Genomic DNA, 19,317 nt, shown 5'->3' with positions numbered 1-19,317 from the left:
TGCACGCTGCCCCCGCAACTTCCATTGGCCGAGAATCAAGGCCAATGGAAGCTGCAGGGATGGCGCCTGTAAACGGGGCAGCGCGCAGAGCCACCTGGCTGTGCCTCCTTGTAGGAGCCAGAGGGGGGATATGCCGCTGCTTCTGGGAGCTACTTGAGGTAGGCGCTGTCCGGAGCCTGTGCCCCGATCCCCTCCAGCGTCCCAACCCCCTGCCCCAGCCCTGATCCCCCTCCTGCCCTCTGAACCCCTCAGTCCCACCCTCTTGCACCCAAGAACCTGCCCTGCCAGCTGCAGCCCTCACTCCCCCACCCGCACCCCAACCCCTAGCCTGGAGCCTCCTCCCGCACCCTGAACTCATTTTTGGCCCAACCCCAGAGCTGGAGCCCTCACCCCTTCCTGCACCCCAACCCCCAATTTCGTGAGCATTCATGGCCTGCCATACAATTTCCATACCCAGATGTGGCCCTCGGGCCAAAAAGTTTGCCCACCGTTGGTCTAGAAATTCTTGTAGATTATTCTGCAGTAATCTCCTTGAGTTGCATGCGTGCACACACACATATATATTACTTAGGGTCAGATTTTCCAAAAGTTAGTCATGCAGTTGCTCATCAGGCAGTTGTACATGCAAATATACCTATGTGCATATAGCTACCAGATCTGTGCATATAAATACGATGATTGTATATGCAGTTGTGCAACTACTCTACTTCTGTTTAATCCATTTTTCCCTTTTCATGTATTCCATACTTTGTTTTTTGAAAGAATCATTACAGAAATACAATTGAACAAAGTGTGTTTCCCTGTATGTGAGTACTTACTGTAGTTTACAAGGACAGTGTAATGGGAAATATTGAATCTTTGCAGTATATAGCAGGGCTTGCTAGCTCAAAGGCCAAACAATCTGACAGATGTGCCTCCAAAGGAGGTTGAGTAAGAAGGAAGAAATAAATACAGTTACAGGTCAGAGAAGAATTGGGAACAGGATCCAAAACATCACAAATGATTGGGTTTATTTTTTTAAAGCCTACCATACTGAAATTGGATGTTTTCTGCATGTGTTTTTCTCCTGCTTTCTCCTTGCTCTCTCTACCTGCATTCTTCCCTTTTCTCTTGTTTCCATTTAACTGCTACCCCTACAGTTGATCCTTACTACATATGTTTGCTACACTGCTTTTGTCATGAATTCATATAGAAAAGCGGCATCTATGTCAGAAAAGCCACTTTTGCATTCCCTACTCTGTGGGTCGAATTGAACAAGCAAAGGCCTGAATTTTCCCCTCCTGCAGCAAAATCCATCAAGGGACTTTGTACTTGAGGATCTGTGAAGATAACCTTTTGGAGATTCCTCTTCATTACCACTCTCAAACCTGGAGGATTCCTAGAAATCCAGGGCCATCTGTGGAGGGACCATCTGTGCCTGCTGCTGCTCTGGCTCTCAATAGCCTTGCATACACAGGAGCATGGGGATAATGTTAAAAAATTACTAAAGGGCTGGAGCTGTACTAACTTTTGAGGTTTATTTTTTCTGTGGGGCCAGTGGGAGGCTGATGTGCATCCTTTACCCCAGTACTACTCCTGTCCATTTTTAACTTCCCTTTTGGACTACACTGACAGCCCTCCACAGGGTCCAGAAGGGGCGGGCACAATGCTGTGAAGCTGTGGAGAGTTTCGCCATCACATTGTATAGGGAAGACTTGAATGTGGAGTGCCCCCTCCTTGTATGGATCTGAACAGGCATGATCTCTTCCAGAGTAAGGAGCCTCAAATGTTAGATTGTATGTAACTTTTAGCAATGAGTCCTGGGTGCTTCTGGAAACATCATGTCCATGAGAAAGTATATAACTACTTAAGTAATGGACCATTATCTATAGCAGTCAATTACATTTTACTAACATTTTTAGTAAAATTTAATCAAGTGCTTCGGTTAACTTTATCTGCAGGTTACTCCGTAACCAAGTGTGGCCTCTGGACCATAGCTTATGAAAACAGTCCTCTGTTGTCTCTACCGATTTATATCGTATCCAGTAAATCTGATCGGTATCAAACAAATTAATGTGTTGATGAGATTAAGTATTATATATTAAATATCAGGGGGTGGAGCATTCTCTGCAGAGACCTCAGGATTGTTGCATCCAAAAATGATGGTGTAAGCGATGCCCACATTCATCCTGGGAAGTCTGTGGTAGAGCATAAGAGAGGACCCTGGTCTCCTAATGTGGATCTGCATTGCACACTAAGCCCTGATCTGTGGGACCCGGGCTTGTAGACTTCATGTTTCCAAGCCCATGCTTGAGTTATCCACAGTGCAGTGGAAACCTGGGCTTCACAATCCTGCTGTTGCATCCATACTGTAATATGCAGACCCAAGTCGGCTTCTGCGGACGTCTACTATTGTATCCCAGAGTTCCTAGTGCCCTTGCCAACTGACAGTTGTTTCATAGCGGATTGTGGGAGAATTGTCTGTGTGACCTATGGTGGTTGACTGGAAGTGTATTGAGTGGTTTTAGTTCACAAATACATCCAGATGAGCTATTTTGGGTCCGTGTGTTCCCAGCAGCTGGAGACCATACAGACCCCGACAGAGTGGAAGGACTTCTCCACCTCATGTTCTGTCCTATTTTGGGACACTGGCAGAGCAACTGCATGACCTTCTCTACTTCATGCTCTGCCTGTATCCCAAAATAGGCAGAACATCTGCATGACAGTAGAGGACATTTCAGTTGCAGTTTTTGAACTGCTGAAGGCACCTCTCAGAGGGGGATATTGACATGCCAGCTGTGACCCAGATGCTGCTGGTCATGCCTGTTCCCTTAGCCGCAGATTTTCCCCTATCTAGACTGGCACAGGGGTAGTTGCCAAGCAGCTGCATTTGAAACAGAAGATTCTTCTTCAAGTGCTTTCTCATGTCTGTTGCGTATTAGGTGTGTGTGCTTGCCACATGCACTGGTGCCTGAAGCTTTTCCCTTAGCAGTATCTGTAGGAGACCTATTCTGGCACCCTCTGGAGTGGCGCCCACCTGGTGCAGTATAAGGGGCACCACTAGCTCCCCCCACCCTCAGTTCCTTCTTGCCACCATTGATGGTGCTGGAACTTCTGCTGCTTTATCTAGCTTTCGCATAGTTCAGTGTGTCTCACGAATGTTTCTTTGTAAAATAGTGTATATAGTTTAGTATTTACCCTTGGTATTAGTTCTACTTAGTTGGTCCTGGAAACGACTCAGCCTAGGGATGGGGCATGCCCTGATTCCCAAGCTTTAAACCAACTCCCTCGTAATTGAAGTCATTAACCAGAGGGAGAGGTGGGGTCAATCTGGGGCTGCGCCCAAGAATAAAGACTTGAGACTGGATCTGTTTGGGCGAAAAATTTATTCGTCTTCCAGCCTTCAGTTGAGAGTGGCCAACCGCCAAGCCTGCGGCAGCCTATGATCATATTCGAGGTCTCGCTGCCCGAAGGGTCCAAGAAGGAATTTCGGGCGATCCTCGAAGAGGGCATGGCTGCAGTGAGAGCAGCCCTCCAAGCAGCCTCAGACGCATTAGACTCCCCAGCTTGCACCATGGCCTCTGCCATCTCCATGCTAAGGGCATCCTGGCTGCTCCTCTCGGGTCTGTCAACAGAGGCTCAGCAATCGATGCACGACCTCCCCTTCCACAACCAGGCCCTGTTTGCAGAGCAGACGGCCAGTAAACTGCATGGCCTTAAGGAATGCTGCGCTACCCTGAAACCTCTGGGGCTGTACGTTCCCGGTTCAGCCCGTAAGTGGTTCAAACCACAGCAATCTCCGGGCCAAGGGAGTCAACCCTGCCAGGAGCTCCCCCCCATAAGAAGAATAGGGGCTACAAGTGCCTCCCAAGCTACCCACCTCCTCCCTCTGTCCAGCGTTTTGAGGATGCGCTCAAGGGCAACCTACCAGACTTTAGCCCGGATCCGTCTGTCCTGCTGTTCTCCAACTGCCTTTCTTTTTTCCTCCCCGCATGGACAGCTATAACTTCAGACAGCTGTGTCCTCAATACTATGGCAGAGGGTTATACCCTGCAGTTGACTTCTACCTCCCCTCCACCCCATTTCCCATCCGTCTTCAGGAACCCTTCTCACGAGAGTCTCCTTGCACAGGAGGTAAAGGGGTTGCTGCATTTGGGTGTGGTGGAAGAAGTGCCTCTCAGGTACAGGAACAAGGGGTTCTATTCCCGGTATTTCTTAATCCCAAAGGCCAAGGGCAGTCTCGGCCCATCCTGGACCAGAGGGACCTCATCAAGGATCTTAAGAAGCTAAAGTTCTGCATGGTCTCCTTGGCTTCTATCATCCCCTCCCTGGATCTGGGAGACTGATATGCTGCCCTCGATTTGAAGGACGCAGACTTCCACATAGCGATCTTTCAAGGTCACAGACACTTTCTCCGGTTTATGGTGCGCCCCCACCACTACCAGTTTGTGGTCCTCCCATTCCGTCTGGTAACAGCATCCAGAGTATTTACCAAGTGCATGTTGGTGGTAGCTGCATACCTCAGGTGTTGGGGTATCCAGATCTACCCATACCTCAACGACTGGCTGGCGAAGGACAACTCCAGCTCTAAGGTTCAAGAGGATGTCACGGTGCTGCAAGCCATGTGCCGCTCCCTGGGCCTCCTAGTGAATGACAAAAAGTCTATGTTTGTTCCGGTGCAAAGGATTGAGTTTAGCGGAGCAATGCTCGACTCGACCTGCGCCAGAGCGTTCCTGTCACTAGAAAGGTTCCAGACGTTGACGGGCCTCATCGCGGAGGTCTCCGCATTCCCCCTGACTATGGCTAAGGTTTGCCTGCACCTGTGTTGTCTGCTATGCCAGGCTCCAGAAGTGGTCCCTGCAGCAATGGTTGGTGACAGTCTATTACCAGTCCAGAGATCACCTGGACACGGTCCTTACCATTCCTCTGACAGTACTCTCCTCACTGCGATGGTGGACTGATCGCATAACCATCCTAGAAGGGGTTTTGTTCGAGACTCCCTCCCCCATCATTCCATCGAATTGGTATCGGACGCCTTGGACTTTGGCTGGGCACACACCTCAGTGACCTCCAGACCCAAGAGGAGGAGGAGATGACGTTACACACAAACATGAAAGAACTCAGGACAGTCCGCTTGGCATGCAGTCTTCCTACTTCACCTGTCGGGCAAGGTAGTGAGAGTCCTGACGGACAATGCGGCCTTAATGTTCTACATCAACAGGCAAGAGGGAGCACGTTCATTGACTCTCTGTCGAGAGGCACTCTGTCTTTAGGACTTCTGCATCAGCCATGAAATCCATCTGGAAGCTTGTCACCTCCCTGGTGTCAAGAACATGCTGGTGGATCACCTCAGCAGGGACTTCTCGCACCACGAGTGGTCGCTCCACTTGGAGGTAGCCTGCATGATCTTCCAGAGGTGGGGAACTCCCCAAGTGGACCTGTTCGCCACTAGGCTAAACAGGAAATACCACCGGTTTTGTTCACAGCAAGGCCTCCCTCTCCAATGCCTTTCTCCTGTCATGGTCAGGGAACCTGATGTACACGTTTCCTCTGATTCCTCTCATCAGCAGGGTCCTGGCAAAGATCAAGAGAGAAACAGGGCACAGGTTATTTTGATTGCCCTGGTGTGGCCTTGCCAGCACTGGTTCAGCACACTCATGATCCTGGCAGCGGCCCCTCCCTGGTCCCTGCCCAACTGACTGGACCTGATGTCACAGGGCAATGGTCAGCTCCTGCACCGGAACCTCATGTCCCTCCACCTTTTGGCGTGGATGAACCCGGAAGAGCGTACCTGCTTGTATGAGGTCCAACAGGTCCTCCTGGGAAGCAGGAAGCTCTCAACCAGACTGACTTACCGGACCAACTGGACAAGGTTTTCCCACTGGGCGTTTGAGCGCAGCATCTCTCCCTCGTGCTCTTCCATACAGTCTATCTTAGATTACCTGCTTCATCTGAGGAACCAGGGCCTGGCATGCTCTTGCATTAGAGCGAATCTCGTGGCCATCTCTGCTTTTCACTCACCGATCCAGGGCCAGATGATGTTTTCTCATGACATGAGGGTCAGATTCTTGAGAGGCCTTGGGAGACTCTTCCTGCATAGACTCCTGTCCTGCAGTTCGATCTTAACTTGGTCCTCTCTAGGCTCACCGGTCCCTCCTTTGAGCCGCTGGGTTCCTGCTCCCTTTCCCACCTGTCATGGAAGGTCATATTCCTGGTGGCGGTGACATCGGCAAGATGGACTCTGAAATTAAAGCCTTGACTTCAGGACCTCCATATATGGTCTTCTACAAAGATAAGGTTCAGTTGTGGCCCCACCTGGTGTTCCTGCCAAAGGTGGTCTCCACCTTCCTTATGAACCAGGACATCTTCCTCCCGGTATTCTGTCCCAAACCGCACAAGACCAGTGAGGAGAGATGTCTTCACGCCCTGGATGTCTAGAATGCCTTGGCTTTCTCTTTAAACGTACCAAGCCTTTCCAAAAATCGACTCAGCTCTTCATCGCTACAGCGGATAGGATGAAGGGTCACCCTGTGTCCTCGCAAAGGATTTCTAATTGGATCACCTCGTGCATAAGGTCCTGTTACGACCTGGTGGGGGTTCCGCTGCCACCGATTGTCAGAGCCCACTCGAGAGTGCAGCTGTCTTTGGCGGCCTCCCTGGTGCACACCCAGTCCAGGACATCTGTAGAGCCGCAACATGGTCCTCTGTTCACACGTTTACATCTCATTATGCTATCACTCAGCAGGCCAGAGACAGCACTGGGTTCGGCAGAGCTGTGTTGCAATCTACACATCCATGAACTCCTACCCACCTCCAGGGGTACTGCTTTGGAGTCACCTAATATTGAATGGACATGAGCAAGCATTTGAAGAAAATACAGTTATCTTTTCCGTAACTGGTGTTCTGAGAGGTGTTGCTCATGTCCATTCCACAACCTGCCCTCCTTCCCCACTGTCGGAGTTTCCGGCAAGAAGGAACTGAGGGTTGGGGGAGCCACCTGCCGCCCCTCTCTATTCCACACCATGCGGGCTCCACTCCAGGAGGCACCAGAGCCAGTCCCCTACAGATACTGCTAAGGCAAAAACTTCCAGCACTGGTGCATGTGGTGAGCGCACACACCTAATATGGAATGGACATGAGCAACACATCTCGAAGAACACCAGTTATGGAAAAGGTAATGGTTTTTTGCTTCCTATTCCTGGAAAGTAAGTGGCAAGCTTTGGAATTGAAGGACTGGGAAGTGGTTTGTGGGATAGGTTGGCAGATTCTCTAGACACAAGTCTGGCAACCTGGACCCAATCTGCATCCACACTGTGAAATGCCTGGACTTTCACCTGACTCAGTAGGACTTGGGCTGTGCTCCCCTCCCCTTCCTTCCCCTCCTCCTGTACAGGGTGCAAGGACTTTCTGACCTGAGTCGACTGATTTTGTGTATGGATGGGGAGAGGGGCTTTGGGTTCAAACTTGAGTCAGAGCCAAGGCTTAGTGTTTAGTGTATATATACCCCTAGCCAGAGATGTCAACTATCCCTAATTTTCAGTAATCCTCCTGATTTTTAGGTCCAATATACAGCAGGTATGGCCGTGGGCATTCTTCTCTACTGCTTCGATGGCACATTCAGACTGCGCAGTGAGAGTCTGTTAGGAAGCAAACTGTGGTGATTTTGAATGGATTGGGGCACTGCTGGGTTCACCGCCCAAGCCAAAGGCTGCATATTGCACTCTGACTGCCCCCATCATGTGCTCTAAGTACCTGGAGCATGCCAGCAAGGGCCATGCAGGACAGTTTGCCTGCAATTGGCAACCTATGGTTTGGGCAGTGAATCCAGCACCCCAGACTTCACTGACTATGGCTGTGGCTTGATTCTATCAGACTCTCACTGCACAGTCACCTGGGGAAAAGCAGGAGCAGGCAGTGATGGTGGCAGTGGAGGAGAGAGGGAACATGACTGAGGAGGAGGAGGATCATCCTGGGAAGGAAGTCCAGAAGGAAGTCCAGGCCCAGGATTGGTAATGATAATTAAGGACCCTTGGTGACATAGAAGGGCTGCTTTCCTAGGGCTGATCTTCCCCTTCTCTGTGTTTGGAAGAGGTTGGGGGTGCAGTGGAGGCAAGGGGTGGAGGTCCATGCAATGTCCCTAATTCCTCCCTACCTTTTTTCATAATCTCCTCTCAGTGTCTCAGAGCAAGGTTGGTGTCTCTGCACACTAGTCCCTACTGCATTCGCCACGGGTAAGGCTGCGAGCCTTTCACAGAGGTCACGGAAGTCATGGATTCCATGACTTTCCAGGGCCTCCATGACTTGCACAGCTGCAGTGGCTGGTGCGACTGACCCCAGGACCCCCTGAGCAGCTGGGGCAGCTCTGGAACCTGCCACATTGGCCACTGCTCTGACAGTCCCAGGCAGCTGGTCCCGGACGCTGCCCAGGAGCAGCAGTCTGGGAGCAGCAGTGGAACTCCAGTCCGCCCTTTCCCAAAGGAATTGAGCAGCAGCGGTGGTGGGGCACTGGGCCACCCTCCCGGCCCAGAGTGGTGGCAGCAGAGCCCCAGGCTGCCCCCTCAGCAGGTAAGATTTAGTCATGGGTATTTTTAGTAAAAGTCATGGATAGGTCACTGGCTGTGACTTTTTGGTTATTGCCCGTGACCTGTCGGTGACTTTTACTAAAAATACCTTTGACTAAGTCGTAGCCTTAGCCATGGGACATTTCCTGGCTTTTTGCAACCCATGTGTGTTTAACTCTACATAATCACTACACTAGAATTCCATTGTATGTAGGGAAATTTAGCTTTGGCAGATTTGATCCAAAAGCCAAAGCTGAGTGGATGAGGCTTGGGTCTGCCATTTTAGAGATGTGGGTTCTGTTCCTAGCTCTGACAGAAGTGACCTTGTGCAGCCTCTGTTATCATATTGCAAAATGGGAGATATGAGGCCTTGGTTAATAAAAGCTTGTGAATACTCTGAAATAATAACAGCAGTCAGCGGAAGAGGAGGCTTAAATGCATGGTATTCTGGCTTCCTGGCCAGTACACCTCATAACGTATTTTGTGTGTATCTCTCCATCACCATGCTAACCTGTCCCAGGGACAGCTCACAGCATAGTTTGTAGCTGTCCCATTCACTTGCTCTAAGAGTCAAACAAAATGCAGGAACATTTTAGGTAATGGAGTTTGGTCTTGGAGTGAGATCTCAATAGAAGGCAGTTCAGCAATAAGGAGCAGTATCCATACGCATTTCATGCTTGTCACTGTCTGCTCACAAAAACGTGTTTGTGAAAAAGTTGACACCTAAACAATAGGTTTTCTTTTTGTTTTTTCGGGTAGCCTTTATCCCAGGAACCTCTTTGTCAAATTACCTCACTGTTCACCAGAAACTCAACCCTTAGCCATGAACTGGTGTGCCGATTTTTCCAACAGGTCCTAAATGTGGATTTTGGGGAGGTTTGAAAATTGGGATTTAAACAGAAATCTAGGTGATCCCTTAAATATAGATTTGCTATTGCTTCTTCACAATAAACATTTTCTAACTTGCCTGTGGATATTTGGAAATTCAGTTGCACTGTCTAACTTTTTCCTTAAATACTTTTGTTATGTTAAAGGGAGTATAAATTGAAGTTTTCATTGTAGAGATGTGTGTTTCGTTTTTTGAATGATGGTGGGCTGAAAATAAAACTTAGGACTATTCTGGCTTAATTTCTACTTTACTAAATAAATATTAGTATTAATTTTATCTAGATTAGAAATGGAAGGTTGCAGCATGTATAAGCTGAAATCTGTTTTGTGAAATAAAATTGGTTCTTTCAACCATAGGTAGTAGAAGGTTATTAATATATTAAATTTTTAACAAGTACAAGTCTATATCTATGAGTCTTGTAATTTGGCAAAGATCGTTCATTCTGTTGTGGAAACTATTCTGGTACAGCAGTACTCAAATATTTTTGTAGGGTTCTTGCATTTCATCATTAGAACATTGTAATTTTCTTTTACCTCTTAATGTTTGTTAAAACGGGAATTAACTTTTAATTTTGTCTTTAACCATAGGAAGAAGGCAAGGTTCAGATAACTTATTTTCCTGATGGGGGAGTGATTGATTTAATGTATTTTCCATACTATGGAAAAAATTTACATGTAAGTATGTCTCAATGATAGTCATGTGTTTTTTTGTAAAATTTTGGGGGCATTTTTAGGATGGGTCTGTGTTGGTTACTGCATTGTTCAGACTCGAAATTTACAACCAAATACACGTATGGAATATTACTTATGCAGGTATTTCAGAGTACTTGATAAGATCTGTGCTGCACCTGCCCATATGCAGGAAAATAGATTGGGCTTTACTGTCTTCTTACTGAGAAAAATAAGACTGAGTTCCCACTAACATGATTTCAGTAATTTTGCTGTAAAAAGTCAGTTTTCCTTATATTTTATTAGGTCTCCTCAAATGAAAATAGAGGTGGCTAGATCAGATAGGCCTGTCCACAGTACAGTTATTAATAGTTAAAAACCAGTCATTGACATGATTAGTACACACATCATATAATTAAACCTGGTTAATAATCATGCAACTAACAGTTTTTTGGCCTTATCAGAAGTCTAGACTGTTACACTATTGTTTTTCCAATAATTGGTTCAGCACACTTTCCCCCCCACCCCAGTGTTGTTGGTGTCACTCTTCATGTCCTCCATGCTTTCTATCCTTTGAAGTACTGTGGGGTAGTTTTCTAGGCTTTCCCAGAATTTGCTAATATAAATACTGTTAGCATGCTAAATGCATATAGACAAACATACTTTTGGTTTCAGAAAAGTTTCTATGTGAACACAAACTGAACAGAACTGCTTGGAAGGAGCCCATGCCTTGAATAATTATAAATTATAGTTAAAACCTTCTCTGTGTTACAACTTTTATATGCAGGATGGAGTGTACGTGGGAAGCACCTCCATATCAGTACCAAGGTCTTTCTTTTAAGATATGTTCTTTCAGCTGGAAACCTTTTCAATATTTTTGGTCTGACACAGTCTCTCTCGCATGTTCCATGCAAGTTAAGTGAGCAGAAAAGAGCATAAATTACGGCAGTTTTTTCCATATGCTTGTAAAAAGCAAAAGGTTAATATAGGCTTGGATTTTCGAAAAAAACTGGAGTTAGACACCCAAATCCCATTGACTTTCAATGGAAATTGCACTCAAATTTCCTTGAGCACCTTGAAAATCTTGTCTATAACTGTTAATTTGTGCTGAATTTTTCAGTTGAGACAAATGCTATGCAGAATTTTAGCCTGATTAACTCCTACACAAATAATTTTAACTGAGTTAGGGTACATCTACATCTCAAATTAAGGTATAATTGTAGCATGGATAGGCAGACCTGCACTAGCTTAAATTGAACTAGCATGGCTGAAAATAGCTGTGAAGACGCAGCAGCATGGACCCAGCATTAGCTAGGAACAAGAGTCTGGCAGGTTTGTACTGGGAAGGCTAGCCTGTGCCGGTGCCCATGCTGCCACGTCTTCGCTGCTGTTAGCTGCACTAGCTGGATTAAAGCTAGCATGTGTGTGCCTACCTCCACTACAATCACACCTTCATTTGCAGTGTAGATGTACCCTTCGATGGGACGCTGTAAAGTTGGAGGTTTTGTTCCAGTAAACCAATAGATGAAATGAATTTGCTATCTTAATTGTTTTTATTCAAATAAGTTCACTGTGGTATCTGAAATCATTTCCCCCTCTCTCTATTTACTAGGCTGACTATCTTCAGCCACTAGTGGCTGTTCAACTAGCAATTATCTCCAACCATACCAAAGAAGAAGTAACAATTGTGTGTAAGATTATGGGATCTCCCAATTTAAGAAATGAAGATGACCGTGACAAGTTTCTTGGACGAATTTCTTTCAAAGTTCAGATGTCTGAGTAGCATGCGTCAATCTCCACAAAGTAAATGTGTTGTCTGTTTTTTTATTTTATATCAGCTGGATGTGCCATTCCCGGATATAAGACCACCTGGGATAATGTGGCACATGGAGTTCAGGGTAGCATAATAGTGTGCTTCCAAATCATATTTAAAATCCCTCAAAATAACTGCCTGTCAAGCTTCTGCCTGCCCCACTGGACCAGTGTACAGACCATAGTTATGTGATATTAGGGACCTGTAAATAGTTGATTCCAAATATGTAATAATGGTGGTCTTTGTCTGTTCTAAAATGTGGTTTTATCCCCAAGTGACTGTCTCAAACATAATCTGCTGTGCTATGTAAATAGTGTATTGATTTAACACTGGTTTGACTGTCATATCTCAACACTGATACAGTTTTAGGGATCAGATGATAAGAATAAATGGTACCTGACCAACATAGTTATTTTCAAAACAAACAAACAAAAAACAATAACTCTGCAAGAATTGCGTGTGTGGAGACACCTTAAGTCCTGTACTGGTTTGGGGGGAACTAAATAAAGTGGATTTTAAAAGTGTTGGTATGGATTTTTGAAATTATTTAAGTGCTGAAGTAGTCTGTTTTTATGCTTGTGACTGTGCAGGTATGTGTAAACGTGTACTATTTGGTATTTTAGTTGAGAAATTGAATCTCATTGTATTGTTAATTGCTTGCAGTATGTAGAACACAAATAAAACACATACAATGTCATTTAAAAACTTTAGTTCAGAAATATCATCTAAAGCAGTTTCTTTGAAATGTTAGTGGTTTCAAGTCCTGGTAACAATTGCACTACAGAGTTGCTTGAAAGAAAGGCCTCACTAGTCTGTGAGTAGCCTTTTGTTTTCCAATAAAATCAAAATTCCTAAAATGAAAAACTTCTGTTTTAAAATTAAAACCAAAATGAGAATGGTCTTGATTTAACATTCCTTTAATGTTTATACTTAGTTCCCTCACATCACTTCTGCCATATCTGATTTTTTTTTTACTTTTACTCAACTTTTGTATTGAATTTTTTATGAGCTGCTTCATCCACCACTTGAGAGAAATTTGCTTTGCCCATCTGTTACCTTAAAAACCACTTCTCAGTTTGCAGCTAGTCCAGGTTTCTCTGAGGTTGCACTTTACATCAAATTGAATTGCAGCCATTTAGATCTCTCACTATTGCAGTTCCTCCAATGTTGCTGATAAAGGAGCAGTGCCACTCTTTCCTATTGTGTGTGGTTGGTTGGGTTTTTTTTGTTTGTTTTTTTTGGTGTGTGCTCCTTAGTCTCATTCAGTTTTTCATGATGACAAAAATTTGCTTTGAACTAGGTGAGATTTCCATTATCTGTTTGGCTTAGCCAGACTTTAATTGTTTCAGCTGAAATTTCCCATGCCTTGATGTCTGCTTCAGACTTCATTTTTTTTTATACATTTTAGTAAAAATGGATCAGCAGCTTCTGAGACCAAGTTGAGAGAAATAATTCTTATAACCATTTTACTGAGAAGTTTTAGCTTCTTGATGCTTCGGAGCAGGGTTCTCTGGTTTCCTACTGAAACCAGAGGGAGGCATTTTGCTGTCTCCATGAAAATCAACCCAATTTTGACTGAGTTACAAGTCTCTGAAAATTGTAGTTTGCACATGCTCATTGGAGACTTTTTAGAATTTAGCAGCAAAATTATCTGAAGATTCCATCCATACTGAGATTATTCCAGCCCTGACCATGCAGGGACTGAATATGACTTTCCCTGAAGTTGCTCCTCATAGTTGGTGGTAGGAACTGTGCTGCTAGATATTAGAAATGAGCGAAATCTCTTTCATTTGTTCTTTGTGCTCCCCCTGTTAGTGCACAGGCAGCATGGAGGAAATTGTGGCCAAATTAGTAGTTTGTTTCAGATACTTTTGTTTCTTGATGTGACTCAAAGTAATTTAAATTGGAAAAATTAAATGTTTGAATTTTGCTACTGATTCTAAAATGAGATGTTCAGTTAGTCTACAAATCTGGGTCTACAGAAGTTTGAGCGTTTTAGCCATTTTTTTAATTAGTTGACATTGTTAATCCACCTGTCTGAAAAATCAAACTGATTCTGACTTCAGTAAACCAGTGCACACAATATTTTTATCCAGCATTTTTTTTTTGTTTCTGTAAGGTTGTATGACTCTCACAAGCCCTTTATTGTTTGGAGTTAAATCACATTATTTAGTAAATTATTTTAGTAACCTTTCAGTCAATAGGAAGAACACGTTAATGGAAAAATTCTATCCTGTCCCCAGCAGATCATGTGAGCTATTTTCAGCAATATTCTTTTAAACAAAAAAATTATTTCAGTTCACTAATGCCCAGACACTTGTTAAAATATGTCAGTAGTACTAAATCAGGTGCCAAATTACTGAAGCCCTTCAGTGAATTGACCTCTATATCAACATATATTCATATTTAATCTACCCTATAAATTAGTATCTTTTTGACTGCAGCATTTCCAGGAGGATTATTTCTGTAAAACTGCCCATTATGAAAATTCTAAATCTATTAACTTCATTTTTATATCCATTTCAGCATCAGTCTGTGTCCTCATGTGACATAGATATTCTTCTAGTTTCACTTAGTGAACTTTGTTGTAGTTTTCTTAACTTTAGTATAGTTTTTCTTTTTGTCTGCTGGCTATTTTTCTGAGAAATTTTAGAAGGGGTATCTGTATACAGATCCCCCTCCTGATACATTAGGGCTATTCCATTATTGCATATCCTGTCACCCAGCTTCAAGACCTGCCCATCATGCAACCCAGATAAATCCATTAATGATGGGGACTCCAGATATATTGTCTACTTGGAACAGGGACACATTAACAGAGCATTTAAATGCCACTCATTTCCCAAGAATACCCTCAAGAATAGAGGTGAGGTTGAAGATATGCTTTCTTGGGAGATCTATGCAACTCCCATCCCCAAGGAGCCCGGAAAAGATTAACCATATCCTAACTCAGCACTGGTTAGTTGCAGTTCCGCCTCCCCTCATGAGCAGCCTCCTCCCACAGACTGTATTCAGCAACTGTCAGCTTCTTTGGGGAGGGACGAAGGAGCACCACTGCAGTCAGGAGTTTGTTCTCTGACCCTGAGTAAATGACCTAGAACTTCTCCTTAGGTTTCTTACACTAATACCTGAAGTTTGGCGCCTCTGCCTGGTGCCAAGGCACCAAAGAGTAGTCTGCCACTGATGACTTCTAAGTCCTATAAAGGCTGCACTGCCCTCTGGCACCAGCCTTGCACAGAAACCCTTGGTGACTACCATCTTGCCTCTAGTACAAAGTAGTGCCTCCTCAGTGCTAACCCTTGCTCTGGTCCTGGATGTTTTCGCATCAGAGATCCTGGCACTGAAGCCTTTCCTGATACCAGCTTACCTATTTGTCAGTCGGTTATTGGAGTCTCCTCCCCTGGAGCATTTGAGATATATTATGTAAAAGCAACCATCTACCTCAGCGCCACTCCATCTGGTACTGTACAGGCCCATACCCTGGACATGTCTGCTCCCCTTGTCAGGAGAAAAGTCACTCGTCATCCTCACCAGAATGCGCTGAGGGCTCCCCTCCCTCCTGATACCAGTCTCCACAATGCGTGGCCCAATGAGAGTTCAACAAGGAGTGCAGAGAAGACAGTGGAGAAGATAAAAGACCTGAAGATTTCAAGGAGTGTCCATTGTGGTACCTTCCTATGTGCCAATATCCCAGTTTGCCTACCAATGTTGGCTATACTGCTCTGCCTAGGGTATGAATCCCTACTCCAGAAGACCCACAGCCACTGTTGCTCATCCAAGATCTACTTCAGTGGGGAAGTAATTACAGCCTTCTCCAATCACCCAACTTGATCAACCCCTATTCGTGAAAGATGAGTACGTTAGGGAGGAAAATCAACACCCTTCAGATCAGGTGCCTCTGGCCCTTCAAGGGTTTCTTCTTGTTGATCTGATGAAGTGGTTCATCCACTCTCTTAAGATGAGTTCAAAACCATTTAGGACTTCTTGAAAAGGACTCTTGAGACCCTTGGCATTCCTCCTGAGGTTATATAGGAGAAACGACACATATTATTGGATGTTCTCTACACAGCAACACTAGGCAGAATAGCAAGGTGATCTGGCATACTCCTGGCTCCATCCTACTCATTTTGGAGAGCAATATATCAGATTTCTGGTAGGCAACTCTTACTACCAGTACAGGATATTGCCTTTCAGTCTCTCAGTGGTCCCCTGGATTTTCACCTAGGTTCTAGCTATAGTAGCTGCCCATCTGTGAAGGATGGGAATGCAAGCATACCTCTTATAGGATGATTGGCTGGTTTGGGGATGATCAGCCACAGCAAGTTACCAAGTCAATTCACACCATCTTTTGGCTTCCTTGGGCCTCAAGGTCAACAGGGACAATCTATTCTGACCCTGACTCAGTCCATAATTTTGTCGGCTTTCTGTTAAAAAGAGCTTACCTGCCTCAACAATGCTTACAAACCATGGTGGACCTTCTCAATCTGCTCTACAAGTGCACTAGAATGCTAGTGAAGACGTGTCTCAAGCTTATGGGCCCTTGGCAGTGTGCTCCTGCATCACAGAGCTTGCCAGACTTCAATTCTGGTCGCTGAAAGGCTGATTGAACTCATTTTATCTACCCAAGAGACACAGCATGGACCATCTGGTCACTGTCCCTATCAAAGTTCTCTCTTCTTTAAGCTGGTGGGAAGATCAGTCGAAGTGTGAGTTCTGTTCTCTGTTTCTTGTCCCACTAACACACTGGTCATTGATGCCCCTTCCCTAGAATGGGGAATTCATCTCAATCGTCTCAAGATTCAAGGATGATGATCACCAAAGAAGGCCCTGCAGCATGGGGCCATATGGTTAGTGTGCAAGGCTGTCTTAGTTCTCCTTCAGGGCCTCACTGTTCAAGTGTTGTTTGACAACACCACCACAATCCACTACAGAAACAAGAAGGAAGGAGTGAGATCATCCCTGCTCTGTGAAAAGACTTATGTATATTTGAGAATGGTACATACTTCATAACACTACTTCAATGGCTCTCCACCTGTCCAGCTTTCAGGACATCCTGGCAGATCACCATCTCAGCAGGACACGCTACAGAACCATCAATGGTGCCTCACTGATATGATTCTCTGTGGTGGTCTTTCTGAGATGGGGACTGCTATCCCTGGACCTGTTCGCTATGTATGAGAACAAGTGTGCATCTGCTCCGGAGATTAATCCATGCTCGCTGATGGATGTTTCTTCTCCCATGATCCCTACGGCTCTTTTTATGCCTTCCCACCAATCCCCAGGATCCCCAGATTTCTCAGGAAACTCAAACAAGACTCAGGCTGTGTTATCCTGCTAGCCCTAACATGGGTCAGACAGCTCTGGTTTTCTGAACTAGTGAGTATCTCTGTTGACCAGTTGATAATCTCAAGTCTTCTTCCCAGTCTGGGTTCCCAGAATAAGGGACAAATGCTGCATGCAAACCTGACCTTGCTCCATCTCATGTTCTGGATGCTGGGTGGGTAACCTCTCTGGAGCGAGACTGCTTATCTGAGATTCAAGAGATCCTCCTGCAAAACAGGAAGCCTTCAGCCTGGCTCATTTGCACTGCAGAGTGGAAAAGATTCTCTGTGTGGGTAACCCAGTGATAGCTTTTGCCATTGTCTACTTTGATCCCAAATATTTTGGACTATCTACTCTACTCTCCCTGAAATGGTCCAGCCTCTCTGTCAATTCTATTAGAGTGGTGACCATTTCCAGAAATCACTCAACAGTGCAAAGTTACACTATTTGCTCACCTTGCAGTATCTAAACTTGAGAGATCTCCCCCCTGCTCCGCAATAAAGGGGCATCCCCCTTTCTAGGACTTCAATCTGGTTTTAACTGGCATGATGGGACCGCCATATGAACCCATGACAATCTGCTCTCCACATCTATCCATATTCTTGGTAGCCATCAACTTAGCTGGAAGAGTCAGTGAAATAAATAACTTAAGACAGGCCCTCCATATACTGTCTTCCATAAGGACAAGGTCACCTTAGGCCTAATCCCAAATTTTTGGGAACCAAGCTATTGAGAATATCCCCTTGGCTGTGTGACTTTTGCAGAAAGAGAGGACAGTACAGTCCTCTTCACTCAGATTATCCAAGTGGGTCTGAGACTGCATCAGGACTTGCTATCAGGTGGTGAACAAGACTCCCCTGGTTCACATCAGGGCACGTTCCACTAGGTGCATGCAGTCTCCACAGCTTCCCTCACCAACATTCCAGTCTGAGATATGTAGAACAGCTTTCAGGAGTTTGATCTATGTGTTCATCCTCGCCTACTCCCTGGTCCAGTCTTTCAGATCAGATGCCAACTTTGGTAGAGCTGTCCTGCAGTCACTAGTCAGGTAGGACTTCTTTCTGTCCTCTTGGCCACAGAACTACTTGATACTCACCAAAAATGAACTCTCTGTGGGCAGTAATCGAAGAAGACAGAATGGTTACTGATGGTACAGTTAATGTGGTTATTCAAGATGTGTTGTCCATGCAGAGTCCATTTCATAACTAGGGAGCCCTACCATCTGGGGTTCTTGATGGCAAAGGAGCTGAGGGACAGTTGCGGCTGCCTCACTCCTTATGCCCTGGGCTGTGGTGGCCAGAAGGCCTGGCCTCAACAGATACTGCTTTTCAGAAATAATCTGGTCTCATGCATGTGGGGTCTCATGTACACCGAGTGCAATCTGTGTGGGAAAACTCATCTGGAAGAACACAGTTTACCCAGTTTCCAGTACTAGAGGCCTGACCTGGCGTGACCTTCAGCTCTCACTGAAGCACTGGAAGTTGAGGATGTTGAGCACCTCACAAGTGCTGTTCAGCATTTTGTAGGCTCAGGTTGATAATTGTTAGATGGCAAGAAATAGACAACCTTGTTCTTACCTCCTTACTACTCTATTTGAGCTTTTGTTTGTAAGAATTATAAAGCTCAGAGTTGTGTATAATGTATGTGTATGTACTATATATAACTGAATAGTAAACAGGGGTCAGTCCTGGGGCCGGTTTTGTTCAATATCTTCATAAATGATCTGGAGGATGGTGTGGATTGCACTCTCAGCAAATTTGCAGATGATAGTAAACTAGGAGGAGTGGTAGATACGCTGGAGGGCAGGGATAGGATACAGAGGGACCTAGACAAATTGGAGGATTGGGCCAAAAGAAATCTGATGAGGTTCAATAAGGATAAGTGCAGGGTGCTGCACTTAGGATGGAAGAACCCAATGCACAGCTACAGACTAGGGACCGAATGGCTAGGCAGCAGTTCTGCGGAAAAGGACTTAGGGGTGACAGTGGACGAGAAGCTGGATATGACTCAGCAGTGTGCCCTTGTTGCCAAGAAGGCCAGTGGCATTTTGGGATGTATAAGTAGGGGCATAGCGAGCCGATCGAG

At 45.3% G+C, this 19,317-nt stretch overlaps 1 protein-coding gene across 1 annotated transcript in view; it reads left to right on the top strand.

Annotated features, from left to right (window-relative positions):
- ATP1B3 (ATPase Na+/K+ transporting subunit beta 3) overlaps positions 1-12,434 on the top strand; it is a 54,074-nt gene extending 41,640 nt beyond the window's left edge. Inside the window, exons 6-7 of the mRNA XM_084638292.1 lie at positions 10,017-10,103; positions 11,710-12,434. Coding sequence (XP_084494418.1) covers positions 10,017-10,103; positions 11,710-11,880 — 258 coding nt within the window. The 3' untranslated portion in view covers positions 11,881-12,434. The remainder of the gene's footprint in view (positions 1-10,016; positions 10,104-11,709) is intronic.
- The last annotated feature ends 6,883 nt before the right edge of the window (positions 12,435-19,317 follow it).

This window comes from Lepidochelys olivacea, assembly GCF_965140295.1.
Source record: "Lepidochelys olivacea isolate rLepOli2 genome assembly, chromosome: 9".
Taxonomy (NCBI): domain Eukaryota; kingdom Metazoa; phylum Chordata; order Testudines; family Cheloniidae; genus Lepidochelys; species Lepidochelys olivacea.
The sequence above is the reverse complement of the archived record's forward strand: the minus strand, read 5'-3'. Positions and strand labels throughout refer to the sequence as shown.